The 20,627-nt window shown below is 40.6% G+C and overlaps 1 protein-coding gene across 1 annotated transcript in view; it reads left to right on the top strand.

Annotated features, from left to right (window-relative positions):
• The first annotated feature begins 509 nt into the window (after positions 1–509).
• The window catches only part of NCAPD2 (non-SMC condensin I complex, subunit D2), a 31,322-nt gene continuing 11,204 nt past the window's right edge, over positions 510–20,627 (top strand). Inside the window, exons 1-17 of the mRNA XM_006891285.1 lie at positions 510–663; positions 5,867–5,942; positions 6,218–6,276; positions 6,750–6,928; positions 7,230–7,372; positions 10,402–10,529; positions 10,602–10,725; positions 10,912–11,059; positions 12,138–12,335; positions 12,587–12,721; positions 12,819–12,906; positions 12,992–13,172; positions 15,856–15,980; positions 16,143–16,376; positions 17,013–17,187; positions 17,445–17,529; positions 19,917–20,050. Of these exons, the coding sequence (XP_006891347.1) occupies positions 537–663; positions 5,867–5,942; positions 6,218–6,276; positions 6,750–6,928; positions 7,230–7,372; positions 10,402–10,529; positions 10,602–10,725; positions 10,912–11,059; positions 12,138–12,335; positions 12,587–12,721; positions 12,819–12,906; positions 12,992–13,172; positions 15,856–15,980; positions 16,143–16,376; positions 17,013–17,187; positions 17,445–17,529; positions 19,917–20,050 (2,339 nt within the window). The 5' untranslated portion in view covers positions 510–536. The remainder of the gene's footprint in view (positions 664–5,866; positions 5,943–6,217; positions 6,277–6,749; positions 6,929–7,229; positions 7,373–10,401; positions 10,530–10,601; positions 10,726–10,911; positions 11,060–12,137; positions 12,336–12,586; positions 12,722–12,818; positions 12,907–12,991; positions 13,173–15,855; positions 15,981–16,142; positions 16,377–17,012; positions 17,188–17,444; positions 17,530–19,916; positions 20,051–20,627) is intronic.

Genomic DNA, 20,627 nt, shown 5'->3' with positions numbered 1-20,627 from the left:
GGGTTGGCATAGTCAGAATCAGCTCATCAACATTGGGTTTGATTTGGATTATCCCACTTAACATCCCTTGACTCATTTGATGCACAGAGCAACATTGTCAAGTGATCAGAGATAATAATCTCATTTCGCAGATGTAGCCTACAGTGCTAAGTGACATAACCAGGTGGCAGAGTCACAACAAGAATTAGATTCTTTTCTATGGTTGATTTTGCCCTTCACATCCTTTAAGAAACTGTTAACAGCTTGTGACACAACTAAAAAAGCGTTACATATTGGAGGTGGGGAAAATAACGTTGTTGCATCATTGTTAGGAGTCATTGAGTCAAATACAACTCATATAAACAACAGACTTGAATCCTGCTCTGTCCTGTGCCATACTCATCATCTCTGCTATGCTTGAACCCCGTGCTGCATTCACAATGTCTGTCCATCTTGTTTGGGGGAAATAATAGAACCAGATTAAAATATAGGGCTTAGCTATAGACTCTAACATTTCTACTGTTTGGCTTCCAGTTCTGTGAGCCAGTGAGAGAAAGATGTCTCCCCGGTTGTATGAGTTTCATCTGCCCTTATCTCCAGAGGAGTTGTTGAAAAGTGGAGGGGTGAATCAGTATGTTGTGCAAGAAGTGCTGCCCATCAGACAGCTTCCATCACAGCTTAAAGGTAAGGCTATATAGCTGACACTGTCTCTTCTTCTCTCTCATTGCTATCAAGTTGGAACCAGCTGTTAGCTGATCCTCCATTGTGTTTCTGAAACTTAATCGCACAGAAGGAAATTGCCTCTCTTTCTCCTATGGAGCAACTCAGTGGGTCAGAACCACCAGAAACATTGGCAACGTTGTGCTTAGTACTTCAGAACAACCATTTCACATAAGAGTTAATGTTTTAAATAAAAAAAAAAAATTAATGTTGTCGGTCTGTGTTACTACATCATTAAAGTCAGTGAAGGCTAGGAAGTATTTTTCTTACTCTTTCCAATAATGCTGCTGTTAGTTCCCTGAAGGAAAAGATTAGGCCCTCTATGAGGTGGATTGATTCAGTGACTGACTGGGACAATCGGGATAGGAGTGAGTGTCAGAAACGGTGCGATTGGCACAGGACAGAACAGAGTTTAGGGCTGTTATACATAGGGTCGCTATGAGTTGCAAGTGACTATGAGTTGCAAGTGACTCGACAGCACATAACAACAACATATACCAAAATAAAGCCCTTACGGATTTAATAGTTACAAGAAAGATAGCTTGTATAGAATGTCTGGCACTTAACCTATTTCGAGTTAACACTTTTTGAAATCATAATATATTGTTTCCAGAAGTATTAAAAAAATGGAAATTTATATATATGTGTGTGTGTGTGTATACAGTTGCAAATCAGTTATCCACTGAAACCTAAAAATGGCTAAGAACAATTCATGTATTACCAGCCAGACTCATGTTACTGTACTTGTTGGAAATGATCTTAGATCAGGTTGCTCTGGAAAGATAGGTGGATGAAAGATTAGACCCCAGCCAGACTGTCTCAGTGCTAGTTCGCTCTAACCACTTTGGCCTTGGACAAACTTATTTATTTTCTCTTTTCTGTAAAGCCAGGGATTAAAGTCTGCTTCATATATCATCCCTAATAAGGAGAAAGGTTGGTCATATAGTAGCTGAATAATATGACAACAACTTGTTGCCTTTTAAAATCCCTGGATGGTGTAAATGGTTAATACCCTTTGCTGCTAATGAAAAGTTTATCAGCCTCTGAAGAAAGCTCTAGCAATTCTCTGCTAAAAAATCAGCCATGGAAACTGTGTGGAGCACATACTCTTAGCCATAAGTTAAGAGTCCCCTTGATGGCACCATTATTGGCACTGTCCTCTCTTGACCTTCCTGTCTTGGTTACCAGAAGGCAATTCTTGGCTTTGGTGTCTTCATGTCCAGCAATATTAGGAAAAGGTATTCCTGATCTGGAATTTGTTTTGGAGGAGTTTTTTCCTTTATTTTTTTGTTGGAAAAAAAATACAGATTCTCCGCTACTGACTTAGCCAGAATGTAATCACATACTGATTTCTCTAATAAATTAATATTGTTGTTGTTGCATTCTATAGCAAATTGTTCTTATTAAAAATGTCTCATTGAAAAGGAGATTCATTTTTTTAAAAAGTTTTAAAAATAATTACATTGCTGTGATGTTTAACAAAAGGACATAATTCTTTGTCTCAAGGTACTTACAAATAAATGAGTAAGTATAGAATAAATATGATTTTAAGTTCCAAGGAGAAAAAATAATGTAAAAGAGAAAGGATGTGCTGCAGCTGGAGGAAGGTATCATTTTAAGTTGAATGATGTGAGAAGGTTTGCGGATAGATGATGTTTGAACAGAGACCTTAAGGATTGATTTATGTAGGTTCTTTAAAAAAAAACCCCACCTCTAACTCAGCTGGTCAGATTGGTTCCCATAGTGACCTCCATCAGGTTTCCGAGATGTTAATCATAACAACAGTACACTACCCATCTTTCTCCCACGGAGCCTCTGGTCAATTCAAACCACTGGAGATGCTTGGCATTTGGGCATGTAGTGCGAAGGCTTTGAGGTGGGAAAGTGCCAAATGGTTGGAGTGGAATACAGGAGGAAAGACATCATGTGTGATCATTTTAGCTTCTTGAATTTCAAACTATGGTTCTCAAACCAGCTGCATTTATGTAAAATATAAGGCCCAACCCAGAGCTACTTAAACAGAAAATCACTATTTTAAAAAACTCCTTTGTTGTTAGGTGCCATTGAGTACTCTATGATAAAAAGCTCTGAACCTGGTCTATCCTGTGCCATCCTCATCATCTCTGACATACTTAAGCCCTTTGCCATCATGTTAGTCCTTCCTGTTAAGGGTCTTCCTCTCTTCTGCTGATAAGGACATGAAAAGACACTTTACTAAAGCCAGACACATGAAGAAATGCTCAAGATCTTTATCGGTGAGATGCAAATCAACATCTCTAAATCAGCAGTGAGTTATCATCTTACCCCAGCAACAGAAGCAAAGTCCAATAAGAGAGCAAAGGCGTGAAGAGATTTGAACTCTCATACCCTGCTGTTGAGAATGAAAAATGATGCAACTACAGTGGAAAGCAATTTGGTACTTCCTTGTAAAGTTGAGATTTTATTTACCTCAATGTTAAGAAGATAGAAATTCTCAAGGAGCTCTGGTAGTCTAGTGGCAAGAAGCTGCACTGCAATCCCAAAGGGTCAAATCCACTGAAGAAGGAGGGGCAGTCTCCTTCTGTGCCTTTCAGATCTGATTCAATGGTACACAACAAGAAATTAAAATAAAGAAAAAGAAAACAAATTCTCACAACTGAACTAAAAGACAATATCGTGGTAGATAGGGAAAATAAAGGTATTGTCAATTATTTCACTTCACCTGGATCACCACCCATGGAAGAAGCAGCCAGGAAATCAAAAGATGTTTTGGGCCAGTCTCCTATCAGAGAACTCTTTTAAAGTGCTAAAGAGTGAGAATGTCACTTTAAAGGTTATGGGACACCTGACCCAAGCCAGCATCTTTTCAGTTAATTCATATACGTGTGAATCAGGGAGCGCTGGTGGCTTAGTGGAAAGGAGTTGCACAGACAACCCAATGGCGTGTGTGAATCCATCACATGCTCCATGGGAGAAAGATAGCACTGTGTAATTTTTTTGCCTCTGAAAACCTGCTGGAGTGTCAGCTATGAGTCAGTTCCCACTTGAAGGTATATATCAACAGCAAGAATACTGAAGAAGCATCAGTGCCTTTGAATTATATTGGCAGACTATTGGATATACCATGGACTGCCAAAAGACAAAATCTGTCTTTGAGAAAGTGCTTCCAAGCATGCTTCTTAAAGACAAGAATGGCGACATTTTGTCTCATACTTTGGCATGCTGTCAGAAGGCTCCAGTCCTTGGAAAAAGGCATGCTTGGAAGAACAGAGAGGGTCAGTGAAAAGAAGACCCTGAACAAGATAGATTGACACAGCAACAGGAACAGTGGGCTTGAGCTTTGCAGACATTGTGGGGTTAGGGCAAAGTTTTGATCTGTTGTTCATAGTGTCAGTATGGGGCATAGTCAACTTGATGGCCCCTGACAACAACATAGGAACCAGGAGGCTGTTGAGAATGGTTGATTCCAGAGCTCGATCAAAGAAAGTACAAGGTGACCCTATAACATCATATGGTGCCAGAAAGTAAGGAGGAACTTAAAAAGTAAAAGCATATCAAAAGGATACAGGTCAAATTGGAGAAGTTCCCATATTCAAATGTGGAACAAGTTGAGTAACAAAATGAATAATAATAATAGATTTGTTTTTACATACTGTTGAGGTAGAACTGAATCATATCTGACCCTCTAGTAGGTTTTTCAAAAGCTGTGAATTGGACAGGAGGAGATTGCCCATTTTCTCCCACAGAGCATCTCACAGATTTGAACTGCATGCCTTTGGGTTAGCAATGGAACATGTTACTACTAGGCCACCAGAGCTCCAGTAATAGATTAAGCATCTAAGTAAAAGAACTATCGATTAAAATAAATTAATAGGAGAAAAGTGATAGTTCATCCTAATAGTAGCCTTCCCTGGAGTAGTTGTGGAAAGAATGATAGAACACCCATTTTGTAAACCCCACAGTAGGAATTATGGAAGAAAAGAATCATCGATGTATACTAAAATTGGTAGGCAAAAAATGCTGGCAGTGGGTTTTCTGCATAGTTACAAAGTGTCTCCCCACAAAATACTTGTTAATTGTAAGGGAAAGAACAGTAACTTTACAGCAAGAAACCTAGCAAAACACTACCTTAACCAAATGATCACAGTTAGTATCCCATGTAATCATTCACTGATACACTTAGAATGATCCAGCTCTGGCTTTGTGCTGATTTTTCCAAGATACATATCCTCAATCTAATTGTGAGAAACTACTAGACAAACCCAAATTGAGGAGTATTCTACAAAATAACTAGCAAATATTCTTCAAAAGTATCAAGATCGTGAAAGACAAAGACTAAGGGAATGGGCCTAGATTGGAAGACTAAGGAGACATAACAACTAAATGTTCTGGGGGTGGGATATGGGACCAGATATGGGACATTTGGCTAAATTCAAATAATCTGTATACATTGGTGGCAGTGGTTGTTAACTTTCCTTGAGTCAGCCTGCCATTTATAGCCACGTGTACAACAGAAGAAAGCATGGCCCAGTCCTGGGCCATCCCCGTAACTGGTTTCACATTATGATCTCTGGGTTTTCAGAAGTGTATCACCAGACCTTAGTTCATCTTATGCTGGAGCTTCCACTAAAGCCTGTTTGTTACACATAATAGCAACACATGAGCCTCTATTGACTTTTGAGTGGTAGTTTTGTATACTATGCATTGACTGGGAGTGGAACCAGGGTCTCTGACATGGAAGGTGATAATTCTGCCACTGAATTTGTAAATACTTAATTTAAAGCTAATTTTTTTACAGAATAGATTCTTACACTATGGTTATATGTAACTTATTAGCATCCAGGTGAAAAGTATCAAAACGCAGTACTCTATCTGTACTTTTTTTGTAATTATAAACTACTCTAAGTCACATACATGTAACCCTCTGAGACTTCATTTCTTTCCCCATGAAATAGACATAATAATGTCTGCTTTAACTAACTCAAAGATGATGATAAAACTTCAAGTGAGACTTCTAAAATACAGCATAAATATGTGGTATCATTGTTTTTGTATTGAGTGACAGTGAAATGAACTGGCTGTTTCTTATGTGATTCTAATTATAAAAGCAGTTAACCTGGTTTTCTGTCATGAATAGCTTTTACCAAAAAGGCATCTTCTCTCCATATTGATCAGTTTGTTTTGACAGCATTTCAGGCTGCCTTCAGAACCCAGGGGCCTCTGACTATCCTGGAGCACTTTGACACTGTCTACAGCATTTTACAGTAAGTGGAATGTCCAGCTGACACTTTGAAAAAGCTCTTGGTGGTTCTAATCTTGCATGTTATTGCTGGAATCCTAAATTATGGATAAGTGTAGAATTCTTGGCATTAATATCTCTACAGATGACTGTTTATCCTGCCTTGCCATCCTGTTTATTCTGATGATCAATTTCACATGTGTTTTTAAGTATTCCATTCATCTAGTTAAGTCTGCTAAAATGGTTTCTGAAGGTTCTTATCTCCCTCCTGTTTTTTTGGGTTTTTTTCCCCCCTCATAGTCATTTCCGAAGTATAGATCCAGGCCTCAAGGAAGATACTCTGGAATTCCTAATAAAAGGTATTTATGGACCAGAGGGGTAGGAAATAGAAAGTGGGATATATTTATTATTTCCTGTGTTTTATTAGCCATATGATGATATCAAGGCTGTTGTGATTCAGTAGGTTTGACTAAGCCCTGGGACCTTTGGCCTTCTATTAAGGTCTGTAATCTTGGTGGACGATACAGAGTTGTGTGCGTTTGCTGTAAGGGCAGACCGACAAGAAGTTTATCCTACTTTTGAACTACCTTTTTAATAGAGGTGATTCTTTCTGTTGCCAGAGAGAAACTTTGGTAACTAGAATGAGAGAGTAGGGACATGGCATGCTCAGGGAGTCAGGGTCAAGGGTCCCAAGGACTTAGCTTCTATTGTGACCGCTGAGAAATGAAACACATATCTTTGGTAATCTGATGGCTTCAGGTGCTGGATGTTTTAAGCTTGGGGGTTTGGGGAAAAGTGAATGGAACTGATTCTCAGATTCTGGCCTCTGCAGTGGTATCTCGCCATTCCCAGGAACTTCCAGCTGTCCTGGACAACACAACTTTGAATGTGTCAGATAGAAGTGCCCACTTAAATGCCCTCAAAATGAACTGCTATGCTCTGATCCGTCTCTTGGAATCCTTCGAGACTATGACCAGCCAGATGAGCCTGGACCTTGATGTTGGTGGAAAGGTATTTTGACATTACTAACTTGTTTGATTAGGGGTCCAGTAGGGTGAAAGAATTAATGGCAAAAAAGAAAATCCAAGGATCAGAATCCTTTGTGCTCATTTTGGACTTAAGAGAAAATACTCCAAAGCATCATATCACTTGCTTCCCCGACAAGCAGCTCTTCTGTATTTTGGAACTTGTGGTTCTTCTGTCTTACCCTCTACCTTGTCTTGATTCTGGATTGTTTGTGTCCTCAGACTAGTAGTTCTTGACCCTTTCTCTTTCCTTATCTTTTCCTAAATATACGCGTGATCCTTTCCAGAATAAGAAAGGGCGGGCCAAGGCGGCCCATGGCTTCAACTGGGAGGAAGAGAGGCAACCAGTTCTTCAGCTTTTAACACAACTACTCCAGTTGGACATCCGTCACCTGTGGAGCCACTCAATAATTGAAGAGGAATTTGTCAGGTGGGTAACTGATATGACTAAAGATAAAACTGCATTATGAAGAATGAGGGCTCTGCTCGAAGGCAGGCCCTTTAAATGCTTCATTTCCAACCTCAGCTCTATCTGTAATACATTAATAAATAACCATAATGTGGAGTTTTTAGCAAGTAGATAACAGAATTTAGAAAGCGCTGTGGATTTATCATCTCTAATGCCCACCTAGCCATTTATAACACATTATTTATTAAGAATCTCATTGAGGCATGACAAGCATCCTTATAGGCTCTAGAAACAATAGCTTGCACCCTCCTGGAGTTTATACTTTAGAGGACAAGGCAGTTTTTAAATAAGTAATATACAGAATATAGGGTACTAGGGATATTGTAGTTAATGTTAGATGGATCTTGGCTAAAAGCAGGGAACACCGGAAGAATGTCTATCTGTGTTTCATTGATTATTCAAAGGTGTTTGATTGTGTGGGTCACAGAATGGGAATCCTGGAACACTTGATTGTGCTAATGCAAAGCCTATACTTGGACCTGGAGGCAGTCATCAGAACAGAGCAAGGAAACACTGCATGGCTCAAAATTGGGAAGGGTGTACACCAGGGATGTGTCCTATCTCCATACATTTTCAACCTATATGCCGAACAGATTATCCAGGAGTCTGGGCTGTATGAAGAGAAGTGTGGCATCAGGATTGGAGGAAAACTCATCAACAGTCTGCATTATGCAGATGACACAATCTTGCTTGCTAAAACTGAGGAAGATCTGAAGTGCTTGCTGTAGAAGGTCAAGGACTACAGCCTTCAATATGGATTGAAGCTCAATTTCAAGGAAAAAAAGATTCTCACCATTGGGCCAAATGGCAGCATCATGATAGGTGGTGAAGAGATTGAGATTGTTCACAGCTTTAGTTTGTTTGGCTCCACAATCAACACTCTTGGCACCAGCAGCCAGGAAATTAAAAGACGTATTGCAATAAGAAAGTCTACTCTTAGAGACCTCTCCAAAGTACTGAAGAACAACGTCAGTCTGGAGAGTAAGGTGCGCCTGATACAGGCCATGGTCTTTACAATCACTTGCTATGCATCAGAAAGCTGGACAATGACTAGGGATGATAGAAGGAGAATTGATGCCTTTGAGCTGTGGTGTTGGAGAAGAGTATTGAATATACCATGGACTGCTAAGAGAACGAATAGCTTCATCCTGGAGAGGGTTAATCCAGGCTGCTCCTTGGAGGCAAGGATTTTGAAGCTTCTTCTGACATACTTTGGGCATGTTGCAAGGAGGGATCAGTCTTTGGAGAGGTTTGGTCATACTTGGGAGCGTGGAGGGACAGCACAGGAGAGGAAGATCCTCAATGAGGTGGATTAATTCAGTGACTGGGGTTATGGGGGTGGGTATGTCAGAGACAATACTATTGGCACAGGATAGAGCAGGGTTTACGGCTGTGTACATAGGATCACTATAAGTTGCAGACAGCTCAGTGGCACATCACAACAACAACATAGAAAAATAAAGCAAAGGGGTGAGAAAATGAAAAGGCAGATTTTCTAGAAACAGCTCTTTGAGATGATGACATTTGAGCAAAGAGTGAAAAGAAATGAATGACAGCTACAAGGCTATCTGGAGGAAAAACATCCAGGAAAATAATAAGTGCAAAGGCTCTGATGAGGAAGAGTTTACAAGTTTGAGCAGTGAGGCCAGAGAGAGCAAGAGGGATAGGCTGTGAGCTCTGGAAAACAGTGTGTGGCCAAATTGCAGTACCTGGTAGGCCTTCCTGATAACTGTGACATTTTCTTAGAGATGAAGACTGGAGGGTTCAAGCAGAGCAGTAAGATTGTGTGACATGCCATTTAACAAACTCACCTTGGTTGATGCGTTGACTAGACTGGCAGAGCAACCGTTTGGAGGGCGTTAAAATAAGCCAAGCAAAAGATGATAACTTACTTCAAAAAGTGATAATGGAGATAGGGAGATGTGATTGAATTTCATCTCCATTTTCCTAGAGCTCACAGGCTTAGCTGGCAGGCTAAGTATAAAGGTGGGAGGGAAAGTGGAGATAAACATGACCTTCTTGGAGTTTTGACCTGAGTGGTAAAATGGAATTGCCAGTAACTCCAATGTAGGGGAAGTTCAAAAATTCTGTTTTGGACAAAGTTTGGAATGATAGTCATCTAAGGAAAGGTATTAAGTTTGTCTGTTGAAAGTATAAATCTAAAGGTTAGGAGAAAGCTGTGTCAGAGATAGAATTTGGGAATATAATAGTGTTTATATAAATGGCATATATCATGGTTTTTATAATGGTATTTATAAAAAATGGTATTTAGGGGGAGCTCTGGTGGCCTAGTGGCAAGGAACTGCAACTACAATCCCAGAGGTGCATGGTTCGAATCCACCAGATGCTCTGCCGGGGAAGGAGGGACAATCTCCTCCTGTACCAGTCAAATCTGATTTGACGGTACACGCACGCACGCGCACACACACACACACACACAAAATAAATAAATAAATAATGGTATTTAAAACCATGAAAGAGAATGAGATCACTAAATCAGTAAGTGTAGCTAGAGCAGAGCAAAAAATCCAAGGGTACCCTATGTGTGCCAGCTTTAAGAGGATGAGGAAGAAACATAAAAAAAACCCCACAAACCAAAAAAAACCCCAAACTAAACAGTCTGCCATCCTGAGAGAAACCATTAAGCACATATTTCAAGGAGAAAGGAGTGATCAACTGGGTAAAATGCAGCTGAAAGTTAAAGTTAGATAGGGCTAAATAGGCCATTATATTTAACTATAAGAAGACTTTGTCCTATTGTTTATTGTATGTTTAGGTACTGTATGACCATCATAACTGGTTAGAGGTTGGTAATTCTAGAAAGAGTAGCTATGTGAGGTCACGAGAACAAAACAACTTGGTACAGAAAGTGAATGAGAAAGATGAGAAGCCCCTGACGGTCAGGGCAGTAGGGATCAGATGACTGAGGCAGGACTCTGACAAGACTGAGTCTAAATGTCCGATTCCATCACTCTGCTCTCCTCCTTTAGTCTGGTTACTGGCTGCTGCTACCGCCTCCTGGAGAACCCTACCATTAGTCACCAAAAGAACCGCCCCACCCGAGAAGCCATAACACATCTGCTTGGCGTGGCCTTGACCCGTTATAACCACATGCTCAGTAAGTTATGCCTCTGCTTTGCCCCACCTTTCTTAAGTTGCCCATCATTTCTCATGGTTAGTACCTCCACAGGTGCCACTGTGAAGATTATCCAGATGCTGCAGCACTTTGAACACCTGGCCCCTGTGCTAGTGACAGCTGTGAGTCGGTGGGCAACCGAATACGGAATGAAGAGCATTGTGGGAGAGATTGTGAGGTGATTATTCTCGCAAAGTTTCTAATTCCTCTCCCTTCAGGAAGATGATAAAGATAGAAATACATTCTCTGTGTTATACTAGATCTCTTTAGAATTAGACAGCAGTCTACACGAGTCTTGCCTTCCCTCACAGGGAACTGAGTAGCTGAGTGACCTTGCAGTGGCTGTGTTCTCATCCTCAAACAGGGAGATTGGGCAGAAATGTCCCCAGGAGCTGAGTCGGGACACTTCAGGGGCAAAAGGCTTTGCAGCCTTCCTGACAGAACTAGCAGAACGTGTCCCAGCTATCCTGATGTCCAACATGTGCATCCTACTAGATCACCTGGATGGAGAGGTAAGTGATCCCCCGGAAACTTTCGAAGATTTTCGAAAGATTTAAGTCTATTGTTGAAAGGCTTTCTTAAGAAAACAAGAAGATAGTTTTCCCATGAAGTCAAGGTGTCTCAGTTTATCAATGTGGCAATTCTTTCCTGTAGAGAAGCAGATCAAGTTTATCATGTAAGGAGCTGTTGATTACTCCTATTTCATTGTCACATTGGTTTTAATCAGGTCTGGTAGACAGCATGGCAGTTCCATTTTCTGTTTTAAGTCTAGTGAGACCAGCATCTTTGATTCTGAATTCTGTCTGCTCCTCAGGAAGAAACCCTTGCTACCATCTTGCTCACCTTGCCTTCTCCATGAAATGAGCTTTCTTAAATCATCTCATATCATCACTCAAGTCTCTTATTATTCCTGAATACTAACCCAGCTACTTCCCAGACAAACATTCCTAGGTGAATATCACAGACAAAAATGGTTTGCTTTTCTTGGTTTCAAGACTCTTTTCTGACTCAGCCTAGCAAACCCCCATTCCCAATTTGCCACTATATTCTGTACTAGACTTGCTTCGACCCTTAGGGGTGAATTCTGCTTTCCTAAGTTTCCTTTTCTATTAATAAGATGTGGCAACAGTTGGTGGAAAAGTTAAAACATTTTTGGTGTTTTTTTTTAAAAAAATATGTGGGAAATTGAGTGGAAGAGAAAATGGATGTTTATTATTTAAGGGACAAAGGCTTTGAGACCTCAGGTGAAATACCATAAATTTAAGTATTTAGATAGCTATTTTTCATATTCCGCTGCCACCATGGTTACCTGGATGAGCTTTATGGGGAAGAATTCTTTATAGCTTTTGTTTTTTTCTGTTCCCACATTCTTTTCTGAGCAAACAAAGCCACTCTGGGATTCTGCTATTTCCTTTGTCCCCAGGGGTAAATACTTAGACAGTTCACCATAAAAGTCATAGCTTAGCACAAGCTTAATTTGATGAAAGACCTTGTCCCACCTTTATGCCTGGGAAAGCATGAGAGTTCAAAAAAAAGAGAATTCGTATTGGTGTGCAATGCCTGGTGCCACCCTTACCTTTTCCCCCTTAGAATTACATGATGCGCAACGCTCTGCTCACAGCCATGGCAGAGATGATAATACAGGTCCTAAATAGAGATCAACTAGAAGAAACAGCCCGAGACACCAGAGACCAGTTCTTAGACACATTGCAGGCTCATGGCCATGATGTCAACTCTTTTGTTCGAAGTCGTGTTTTGCAGCTCTTCACCCGAATCGTCCAGCAGAAGGTGAGCAACCTCCTACAGCAGAAAGACAGGTGATTCCTCTGTAAGCCAAAGAAACAAACATCTAGTATTTGAATCGAATGCTATAATGCATTTTTTGAGTTACAGAGAGTACTCTTTAACTGTTTTATATCTCCTTGAAATGTTTCTCTAGCATAAGTAGGTAGCTTTATTAAGGTTATAATTCTGATCACCTTGAGCAGGATGGCTGAGGTAGGGTGTAAAACTGATCTTTCTCTTTCTGTTCCATGTAGGCTCTTCCACTGACCCGTTTCCAGACAGTGGTGGCCTTAGCAGTGGAGCGTCTGTCGGATAAGTCGGTGCTAGTGTGTAAAAATGCAATCCAGCTGTTGGCCACTTTTCTAGCCAATAATCCCTTTTCTTGCAAGGTAAATATAGTTGGTCCACCCAAAGAGAGAAGGAAAGAAGTGGAAGCAGGTGAAATTATGTGACTTAGTGACTCTGGTATTTATTTTATGTTGCCAGCTTAGTGATGCTGACCTTGCCGGACCCCTGCAGAAGGAGACTCAGAAATTAAAAGAGATGAAGGCACAGAGGCAATCTGCAGTTGCTTGTGAGTAATTTCTGCCTAGGAGTCCTTACCCCTATAATCAATAATTGCAGAGCAAGAGACTCTAAATGGAACTCTTCCCACTCAGCTGCAGCACTGGACCCAGAGGAGGAGTGGGAGGCCATGCTGCCAGAGTTGACATCCACCCTGCAGCAGCTTCTAAAGTTTCCACAGGAAAAAGAGGAGATTCCTGAGGAAATTGCTATGGCAGAGACCGCTGAAGAGGTGAAAAGACGGATCCATCAGCTACTTGCTAAAGCTAGTTACAAGTATGTGAGTGGGGAGAAAAAAGGAGATTATTCCTAATGGCAAAAAGTCTTTAACAGATGCTAGGATAGTTATTAGTATCTAGGGTTGTTGTTTTTTTCCTCTTACAGCCAAACCTTTTATCTCTGTTTTCTTTTCTAGTCTAAGTTTTTTATGGTTCTTTTTTTTTAAAATTTATTTATTAATTTTAATGAAAGTTTACAGAGACTTAGGGTTTCCAATCATTCATTGTTGCATTTTTCTCCCTGCCCACTCCCTTCCCCCCAAATCACTCTCTCCTTGAAAAGAAAAAGAAAAATTCTTTCATTGTTATGCAGTCCCTCCCTCCAAGTCCACTCCACTGTGCAGCCTTCACTCTGGACTTCTGTAATGACAAGAATACCCATTCATATAGCCTTTTTAAACAGATCTCTCTCTCTCATCTGTTTCAATACAATATACATCATTCCTCCCTCCTTTTCTGTCTTTCCTCAACCCTGATGTCAGTCCCATTTTACAACAGTGGCCCTATGCACTATTTGTCCTTTTGTGACTGAGATATTTCACTCAGCAAAACATCCTACAGGGTCATCCACTTTGCATAATATTTCATAAGTTCCTTGTTTTTCAATGCTGCATAATATTCCATTGTGTGAATATACCAGAGCTTCTATACCCATTCATTTGTTGATGGGCATTTGGGTTATTTCCAGCTCTTGGCTATTTCAGACAAAGCCACAGTAAACATGGATGTGCATGTATCTGTGTGGATGGCAGTTATGGTTTCTTTAGGGTAAATTCCCAGTAGTGGAATTGCTGGGTCAAATGGTTGTTTCTATTTGTAACTTTCTGTGAAAGTGAAAGCGCCATACAGTCTTCTTCTTCTTTTTTTTGTATAAAATAGCTTTTATTCTGAATTATAACAAAATCCAGATTCCAAATAAGCAGTACTTAGAGGATCCAAAGATACTGTTTTTAAATTGTTTACGTAAATCTGAGTTAATTTTTTCATAACATCACTTATTTTACATTTATAAATTACATATATCACACTGTAACAACTACCAATTACAGTTAGATTAATATTTGATATAAATTTTATGTGTAGCCATACAGTCTTCTATAGTAGTTGCACCATTTTACACTCCCACCAGCAGTGAATAAGGGTTCCAGTTTCTCCACAACCTCACCAGCATTTGTTTGCTGTTCTGTTAAATTTTGCTATTCTTACTGGAGTGAGATGATATCTCATAGTTGTTTTGATTGCATCTCTCATAGAGCCTAGGGATTTTGGACATTTCTTCATGTGTTTGTTAGCCATCTGAATGTCATCTTTGGTGAAGTGTCTATTCATATCCTGTGTCCATTTTTCAATTGCATTATTTACTTTTATCTTGTGGTGATTTTTTTATGGTTATTCATCACAACCTTTGCAGCTAAAGAAGCTGGCTTAGGTTAGATGACTTGATTATCACACAGGTAATTCATAGCAGATCTGGGCCCAAGACTGCTGATTAGAAATGCAGTTCTTTCACTTCTAATTGAAAGTATAAACAGATGTCAGAACAAACAAGATAAGTTCTAAAAGAAATTTTTAAAAATTAGGTAATGCCTTACATGGTGCAAAAGATTAAAAATTATAAAAGAACATGCGATGAAAAATCCCCTTTCCAGTCTTGTTTTCCAGCCACCTAGTACTGCTTCCCACTGGGAAGCCATGTTACTAGCTTATAGATTTGAGAGAAAGAGAACTTCAGAGGCATGTACAATCACATGTATCTTCTTCCCACCCTCCTCCACCCTGTGGCACACAGTTTAGAATTCCATGGCCATTGTTCTGCCACCTTTCATTTAACTAGACGTGTTTGCATTTAGAGCTCTTCTCTTATTTTTATGACTTTATAAAATCTCTTTAAACAGATATACCATAAATTAATTAACCAACTCCTTATTGAAAGTTTTCATTTGGTAGACAGAATTTGCAAAGTATTTAAACAGATATTTATAGCTGTTATTGTTGTGTGCTGTTGAGTCGTAACCAACCCATAGCTGATCCTCCAGCCAGTTTTCAAAGACAGTAAATTGCATGGGAGGAGATTATCTATCCTTCTCCAAGGAGTAGCTGGTTGATTCAAACCCTGTGCCTTTGGGATTGCAATTCAACTTCTTACCAGTAGGCCACCAGTTGTTGTTATTCGGTACCATTGAGTACTACCCATAGCAGCCCTGTGAACAGCTAATCTAAATGTTCAATCCTGTGCCATCCTCACAATCTCTGACACACTCGAGCCCACTGCCTCAGTCACTGTATGAGTCCACCTGGGGGAGGTTCTTCCTCTCCTGTCTTGCCCCTCCATCTTTCCAAGCATGATGTCTCTCTCTAAGGAATAACCTCTCCTAGCGACATGCCTAAAGGCCACCAGATCTGCCTGATATTTATAGTGGATAAATTAATTTCAAAGCTTAATGTGCCTTGTTTGGTCTCTTTTAGGTTAGTAATAAAGCATTGGTGCTTCAGAAGTAAGAATCAGAGAATGCTCTGAGCCTCACCATTTCGCATGTGCATTTAACTTCTCAAGCATGGACAGGCTCTGTTGCTGTAGAACAGCAGGTTTAAGGCTTTGGTGGAATAGCTGTCAGGAGACCCTTCCAGAGGGTTGCACTCTTCTGGGTGCTGACCACTAGCCAGTTGGTTGATTTTTTCAGGCAGGCCATCATTCTCGCCCAGAAAGCTGCAGACCACTTCCAGGAGGCCCAGCCTTTCAGTCATATGGATCCAGAGGAGGCAGAGGAGACTAGGTTCTTGAATCTTTTGGGCTGTATCTTCAAAGGTAATGCCTTTTTCTGTAGTCAACAAATGAAAAATTTCAATGCATATTGATCATTTATTTTATGCCAGACACTGACTAACAGCATCCTGCTGATAGAGACCAGAGAGTAGTGGACAGCTCTGCAGTGGGAACAGCCCAAAAATTATATTCTCTAACTCCTAGATACAGCAGCTTCCACACAGGACAAAAACCCCCAGGGGTCTGCAGGAAACATGGGTCCAGAAGAGATTGTCTGTAAGGACAAACCCAGTGTGCCTGAGAAATCCAATGAGAAGGATGAACTGCTGAAGCAAGAGATGTTGGTGCAGTATCTGCACGATGCCTACAGCTTCTCTCTGAAGATTACACAGGCCATTGGCATTATCAGCAAGATGATGTATGAAAACACAACCACAGGTATGCCAGGGTCCCTTTCCATAAGAATTAGATCTTGGGGTTGGAAAAACTAGCTTTGTCCATATATATCAATGCCTAACTCCTCCTCTCAAAGGCAAGGATTCTTGGGGTTATTTTCTTTGTACAGTCCCATAGAACTTGGAAGCTTTAATGCATGTATTTCATGAAGAACGAACATTTTCAGGGAAAATAAACTTGAATGTGTCTACATTAATGGAAGTTATTTTGAAGTATTGTATTTTACTAAGCAAAAGAGTGGCATCTGTGTCTGTCTTCTCTGTGGCACAGGTGACTGTGTGGGTGACATTTGTCTGTCCTCAGTGGTACAGGTGACTCTCTGGGTGACATCTGTCTGTCCTCAGTGGTACAGGTGACTCTCTGGGTGACATCTGTGTGTCCTCAGTGGTGCAGGTGATTGTATGGGTGACATCTGTCCTCAGTGGTACAGGTGACTCTGTGGATGATATCTGTCTGTCCTCAGTGGTGCAGGTGACTCTCTTGATGACATCTGTCTGTCCGCAGTTGTACAGGTGATTGTGTGAATGACATCTATCCTCAGTGGTGCAGGTGACTGTGTGGGTGACATCTGTCAGTGGTGCAGGTGACTGTGTGGGTGACATCTGTCTGTCCTCTCAGTGGTGCAGGAGGTGATTGAGTTCTTCGTGATGGTGTATCAGTTCGGGGTCCCTCAGGCCCTGTTTGGAGTGCGCCGCATGCTGCCTCTCATCTGGTCTAAGGAGCCTGGTGTCAGAGAAGCCGTCCTCAATGCCTACCGCCAACTCTACCTCAACCCCAAAGGGGACTCGGCCAGGTATGTGGGTACCTCTGCTGACTTCTTTTTAATCTCCTTAAGGATGGAGAAGCATCCTGCTAGAGTTACGACTCCATAGGCAGTAGGTGAGTAATGGGGCCCAGAACAAGGCTAACGTGCAGTGATGTCCATCCTATGCTGTTATTTGACACTGTGGTGGGACAGCCTAATTACCTGTTTGCCAGGTTCACTTCATCCCTTGCTTCCTGGAATGCTGGTGGAAATGTTAATTACTCTCATCTCTTCTATTCCCTCAGAGCCAAGGCCCAGACTTTGATCCAGAATCTCTCTCTATTGCTAGTGGATGCTTCCACTGGGACTATTCAGTGTCTTGAGGAAATTGTAAGTCTCCTCACTTCTCTCTTTATTCATTCAACAAGTTTTACTGTGTATTCAGCTGTTTACTCAGCCCCATGGCAACTATTTATTTTAAAGGAAACAGTAGTCTAATTAGTAGTCAAAAAGCATGATATGTTTATAGAACAGTACAGCAAAGATCTTAAGTGTCAAATAACTGTTTGTGGTAGCAGAAGTAAGATAGCAGTGGCAACATTTACGTGACATTTGATAAATATTAATATTAGCTTGTTTAATCCTCGCAACAACCCAGTATTGTTTTCTGTTTTACAATGAGAAATCTAAGGGCTAGACAAGTTGCAAAACTTCTTAGATAGTGTCAAAGGTAGGATTTAAACTTAAGCAATAATCACTCCAGAAAACATTCTTTACTAAACAGTACAGAGTAAGAAAGAGAGCGGTAAGGTAGAATGGCCAAGGAAAATTTCCTGAGAGCATTAGTTCTTGCATTAGATCTTGAAGAATGAATAGGATTTAGAGAAAGAAGAGAGAGCATTTCAGATGGAAAGCTAAGAAAGAGCATGGCTCACAATAGCGAATGTGGAGAATTGTGTTCTGACTCTGGAAATGATAATAAGATTGGGCATGTTAATTATTAGAATTAAATTTGGAAGTCCCTGAATGTTTTCAGAAATCTAGGGCTTTACCCAGATGAGCCAGAGACCCCAGAATAACACTGAAAATTCTACATCTGAAGCATTTGGATTTTGGGGGGGAAAGGTGAGCCTAGTGCTGACCAGCAGCTTCCACTGGGAGGAACACTACTGCTGGCTGTGTTTTCCTCCTTACTGGGGAAAAGAAAGGGCCCAGTGGTAAACCACCAGCCTCGGAGTGCACAGACCAGCTCCTGGTCGGCTGCACCTGCTCTGGGCAGACATCCATTTTCAGAATGATGGGCAGAGGGCTGACCTGATGGAATAAATCCTTGGAGGCTGATCATCTGTAACAGACCAGATGGGTGGACACAGGAGACTAAGGACAAGGCAGTGGTGCAGGTGTGCAGTGACGTGGGACTAGACCCTGGGGATTTGAGGATAGTTATAAAATTGGATCTGATGGGAGACCATTCTTTTAAAAAAAATAAATAAAATGTTTCATTTTAATTGTGATTTTATGGAAGTTTGCAGAAAAGTTAGATTTTTATTCATTCATTGTTGCACATTTTCCTCCCTTCCCTATTTCACTTTCTTTTTTTTTTAATATTCATTCATTGTTGTACAATTTCCTCCCACCCTCAGTCCTTTCTGCATTATACTCTTATTCTGGACTTACTTAGAATGCCTACTCATATACTCGTTTTAAACAGTTTTCCTTCTTCATCTATTCCAATACAGTATTCATTATCTATCCACACTTTTCCTAGTCTCTTAACCCCCCATGTCAGTCCTATTTTATAAAAATTATGTTAATCAGTATTTGTCCTTTTGTGACTGAGATATTTCACTCAGCATAATGTCCTCCAGGGTTACCCATGTTGTATAATGTTTTTTAAAAGTTCATTGTTTTTCAGGGCTGCGTAGTATTCCATTGTGTGAATATACCATAGTTTTTCTGCCTATTTGTTTGTTGAGAGGCACTTGGGTTGCGTCCATCTCTTTGCCATTGTGAATAATGAAGCAATAAACATGGGTGTGCGTACATCTGTTTGGATGGCAGTTCTGGTTTCATTAGAGTATACTTCTAGTAGTGGAATTTCTGGGTCAAATGATATTTCTATTTCCAGCTTTTTGAAAAAACACCAAACTGCCTTCCATGTGGTTGTACCATTTTACATTCCCACCAGCAGTAAAAAAGAATTCCAATCTCTCCACAGCCTCACCAGCATTTGTTTGCTTCTCTGTTAAACTTTGCTATTGTTGTTGGACTGATGGCAGACCATTCTTCTTTTTTTTTTTAATGGCATACCATTTTTAAAGGAGGAACAGGCAGAATTAAAACAGCTCATTTGTAGACTGAAATTTTTAAGTGTATGTGACTTAAGTTGGTATCGCTGACAAAATGAAAGGGCAGAGGAGGATGACAAATTCATTTTAGACATCTGTGTTGTAACAGCAAGGAAACCTAGAAATAATCAAGGATATTGTCAGAACAGTAGATTCAGTTAGAACTCAAAATGATCAATCTCACTGTGTCATCTTGATAGCAATTGTTTTGAAGGCAAAGAAGTAGAGAAATGAGAAAAGTACCTCCTCCCTCTCCCACTTTGCATTTTTTGAAAAGAGCTTCATTTCTCTTTTCCCATTATTAAGTATTTCTTTTAACCCACTTCAGGTTCTCAGAATGCCCCTAAGAGATGGGCTAAAGATAGGGAGAATTACTGATTTTGATTGTGAATTTACAATTGGTTTGAGCCCTTTTTCTTTCCTATCCAGCTCTGTGAATTTGTGCAGAAGGATGAATTGAAACCAACAGTGACCCAGCTGCTGTGGGAGCGTGCCACCGAGAAGGTCCCCTGCTCTCGTTTGGAACGTTGTTCCTCTGTCATGCTTCTAGGAATGATGACACGGTGAGGCTCAGGTCCAGACAGGAAGTGGGACAGGAGAAGAAAGGGAGGTCTGGGAAGATCCCCTTTCCTTCACTAACAGTAGTCCAGTTCAGTTGAGGTCTATGTGAGTTGGCTGCCTACATGGGGGAAAGTACTAGCAACCCTGAAAAAATGGCATGTGGGGGGTGACGGCAGCATCTGACCTTCTCTACCTTCACAAGGGGCCAGGACCCCTGACTACAGCACTGACAGCCCAGTACTGATCTCGACAAAGTAAAGTCAGACATGTAACCCTAGCTGCCCCTTAGTGCTCCATATCCTCTATCCATTCTAACACCAGCTGCCTCGCCCCCAGCATTCACTGCTTCTCTACTGAATTCAGGAGTTTATTTCAGTGATGTCATAGAACGCACAATGATTATAGGCTTTATTAAGAGAGTTGTTGTTGATATTAGGTGCCATTGAGTTGACTACAACTCATAATGACCCTATATACACCAGATATGAACCTTGCCCTTTCCTGTGCCGTTCTTTTTTCATTTAAGTTTTTAAATTATTATTAATTTTAATGAAAATTTAGAGACGCTGGATTTCCATT

Source organism: Elephantulus edwardii, unplaced genomic scaffold (genome assembly GCF_000299155.1).
Source record: "Elephantulus edwardii isolate Elephantulus edwardi_28Jun2011 unplaced genomic scaffold, EleEdw1.0 scaffold00096, whole genome shotgun sequence".
NCBI classification, from domain to species: Eukaryota; Metazoa; Chordata; class Mammalia; order Macroscelidea; family Macroscelididae; genus Elephantulus; species Elephantulus edwardii.
Note: the sequence above shows the minus strand (reverse complement) of the source record. Positions and strands in the feature narration are given on the sequence as shown.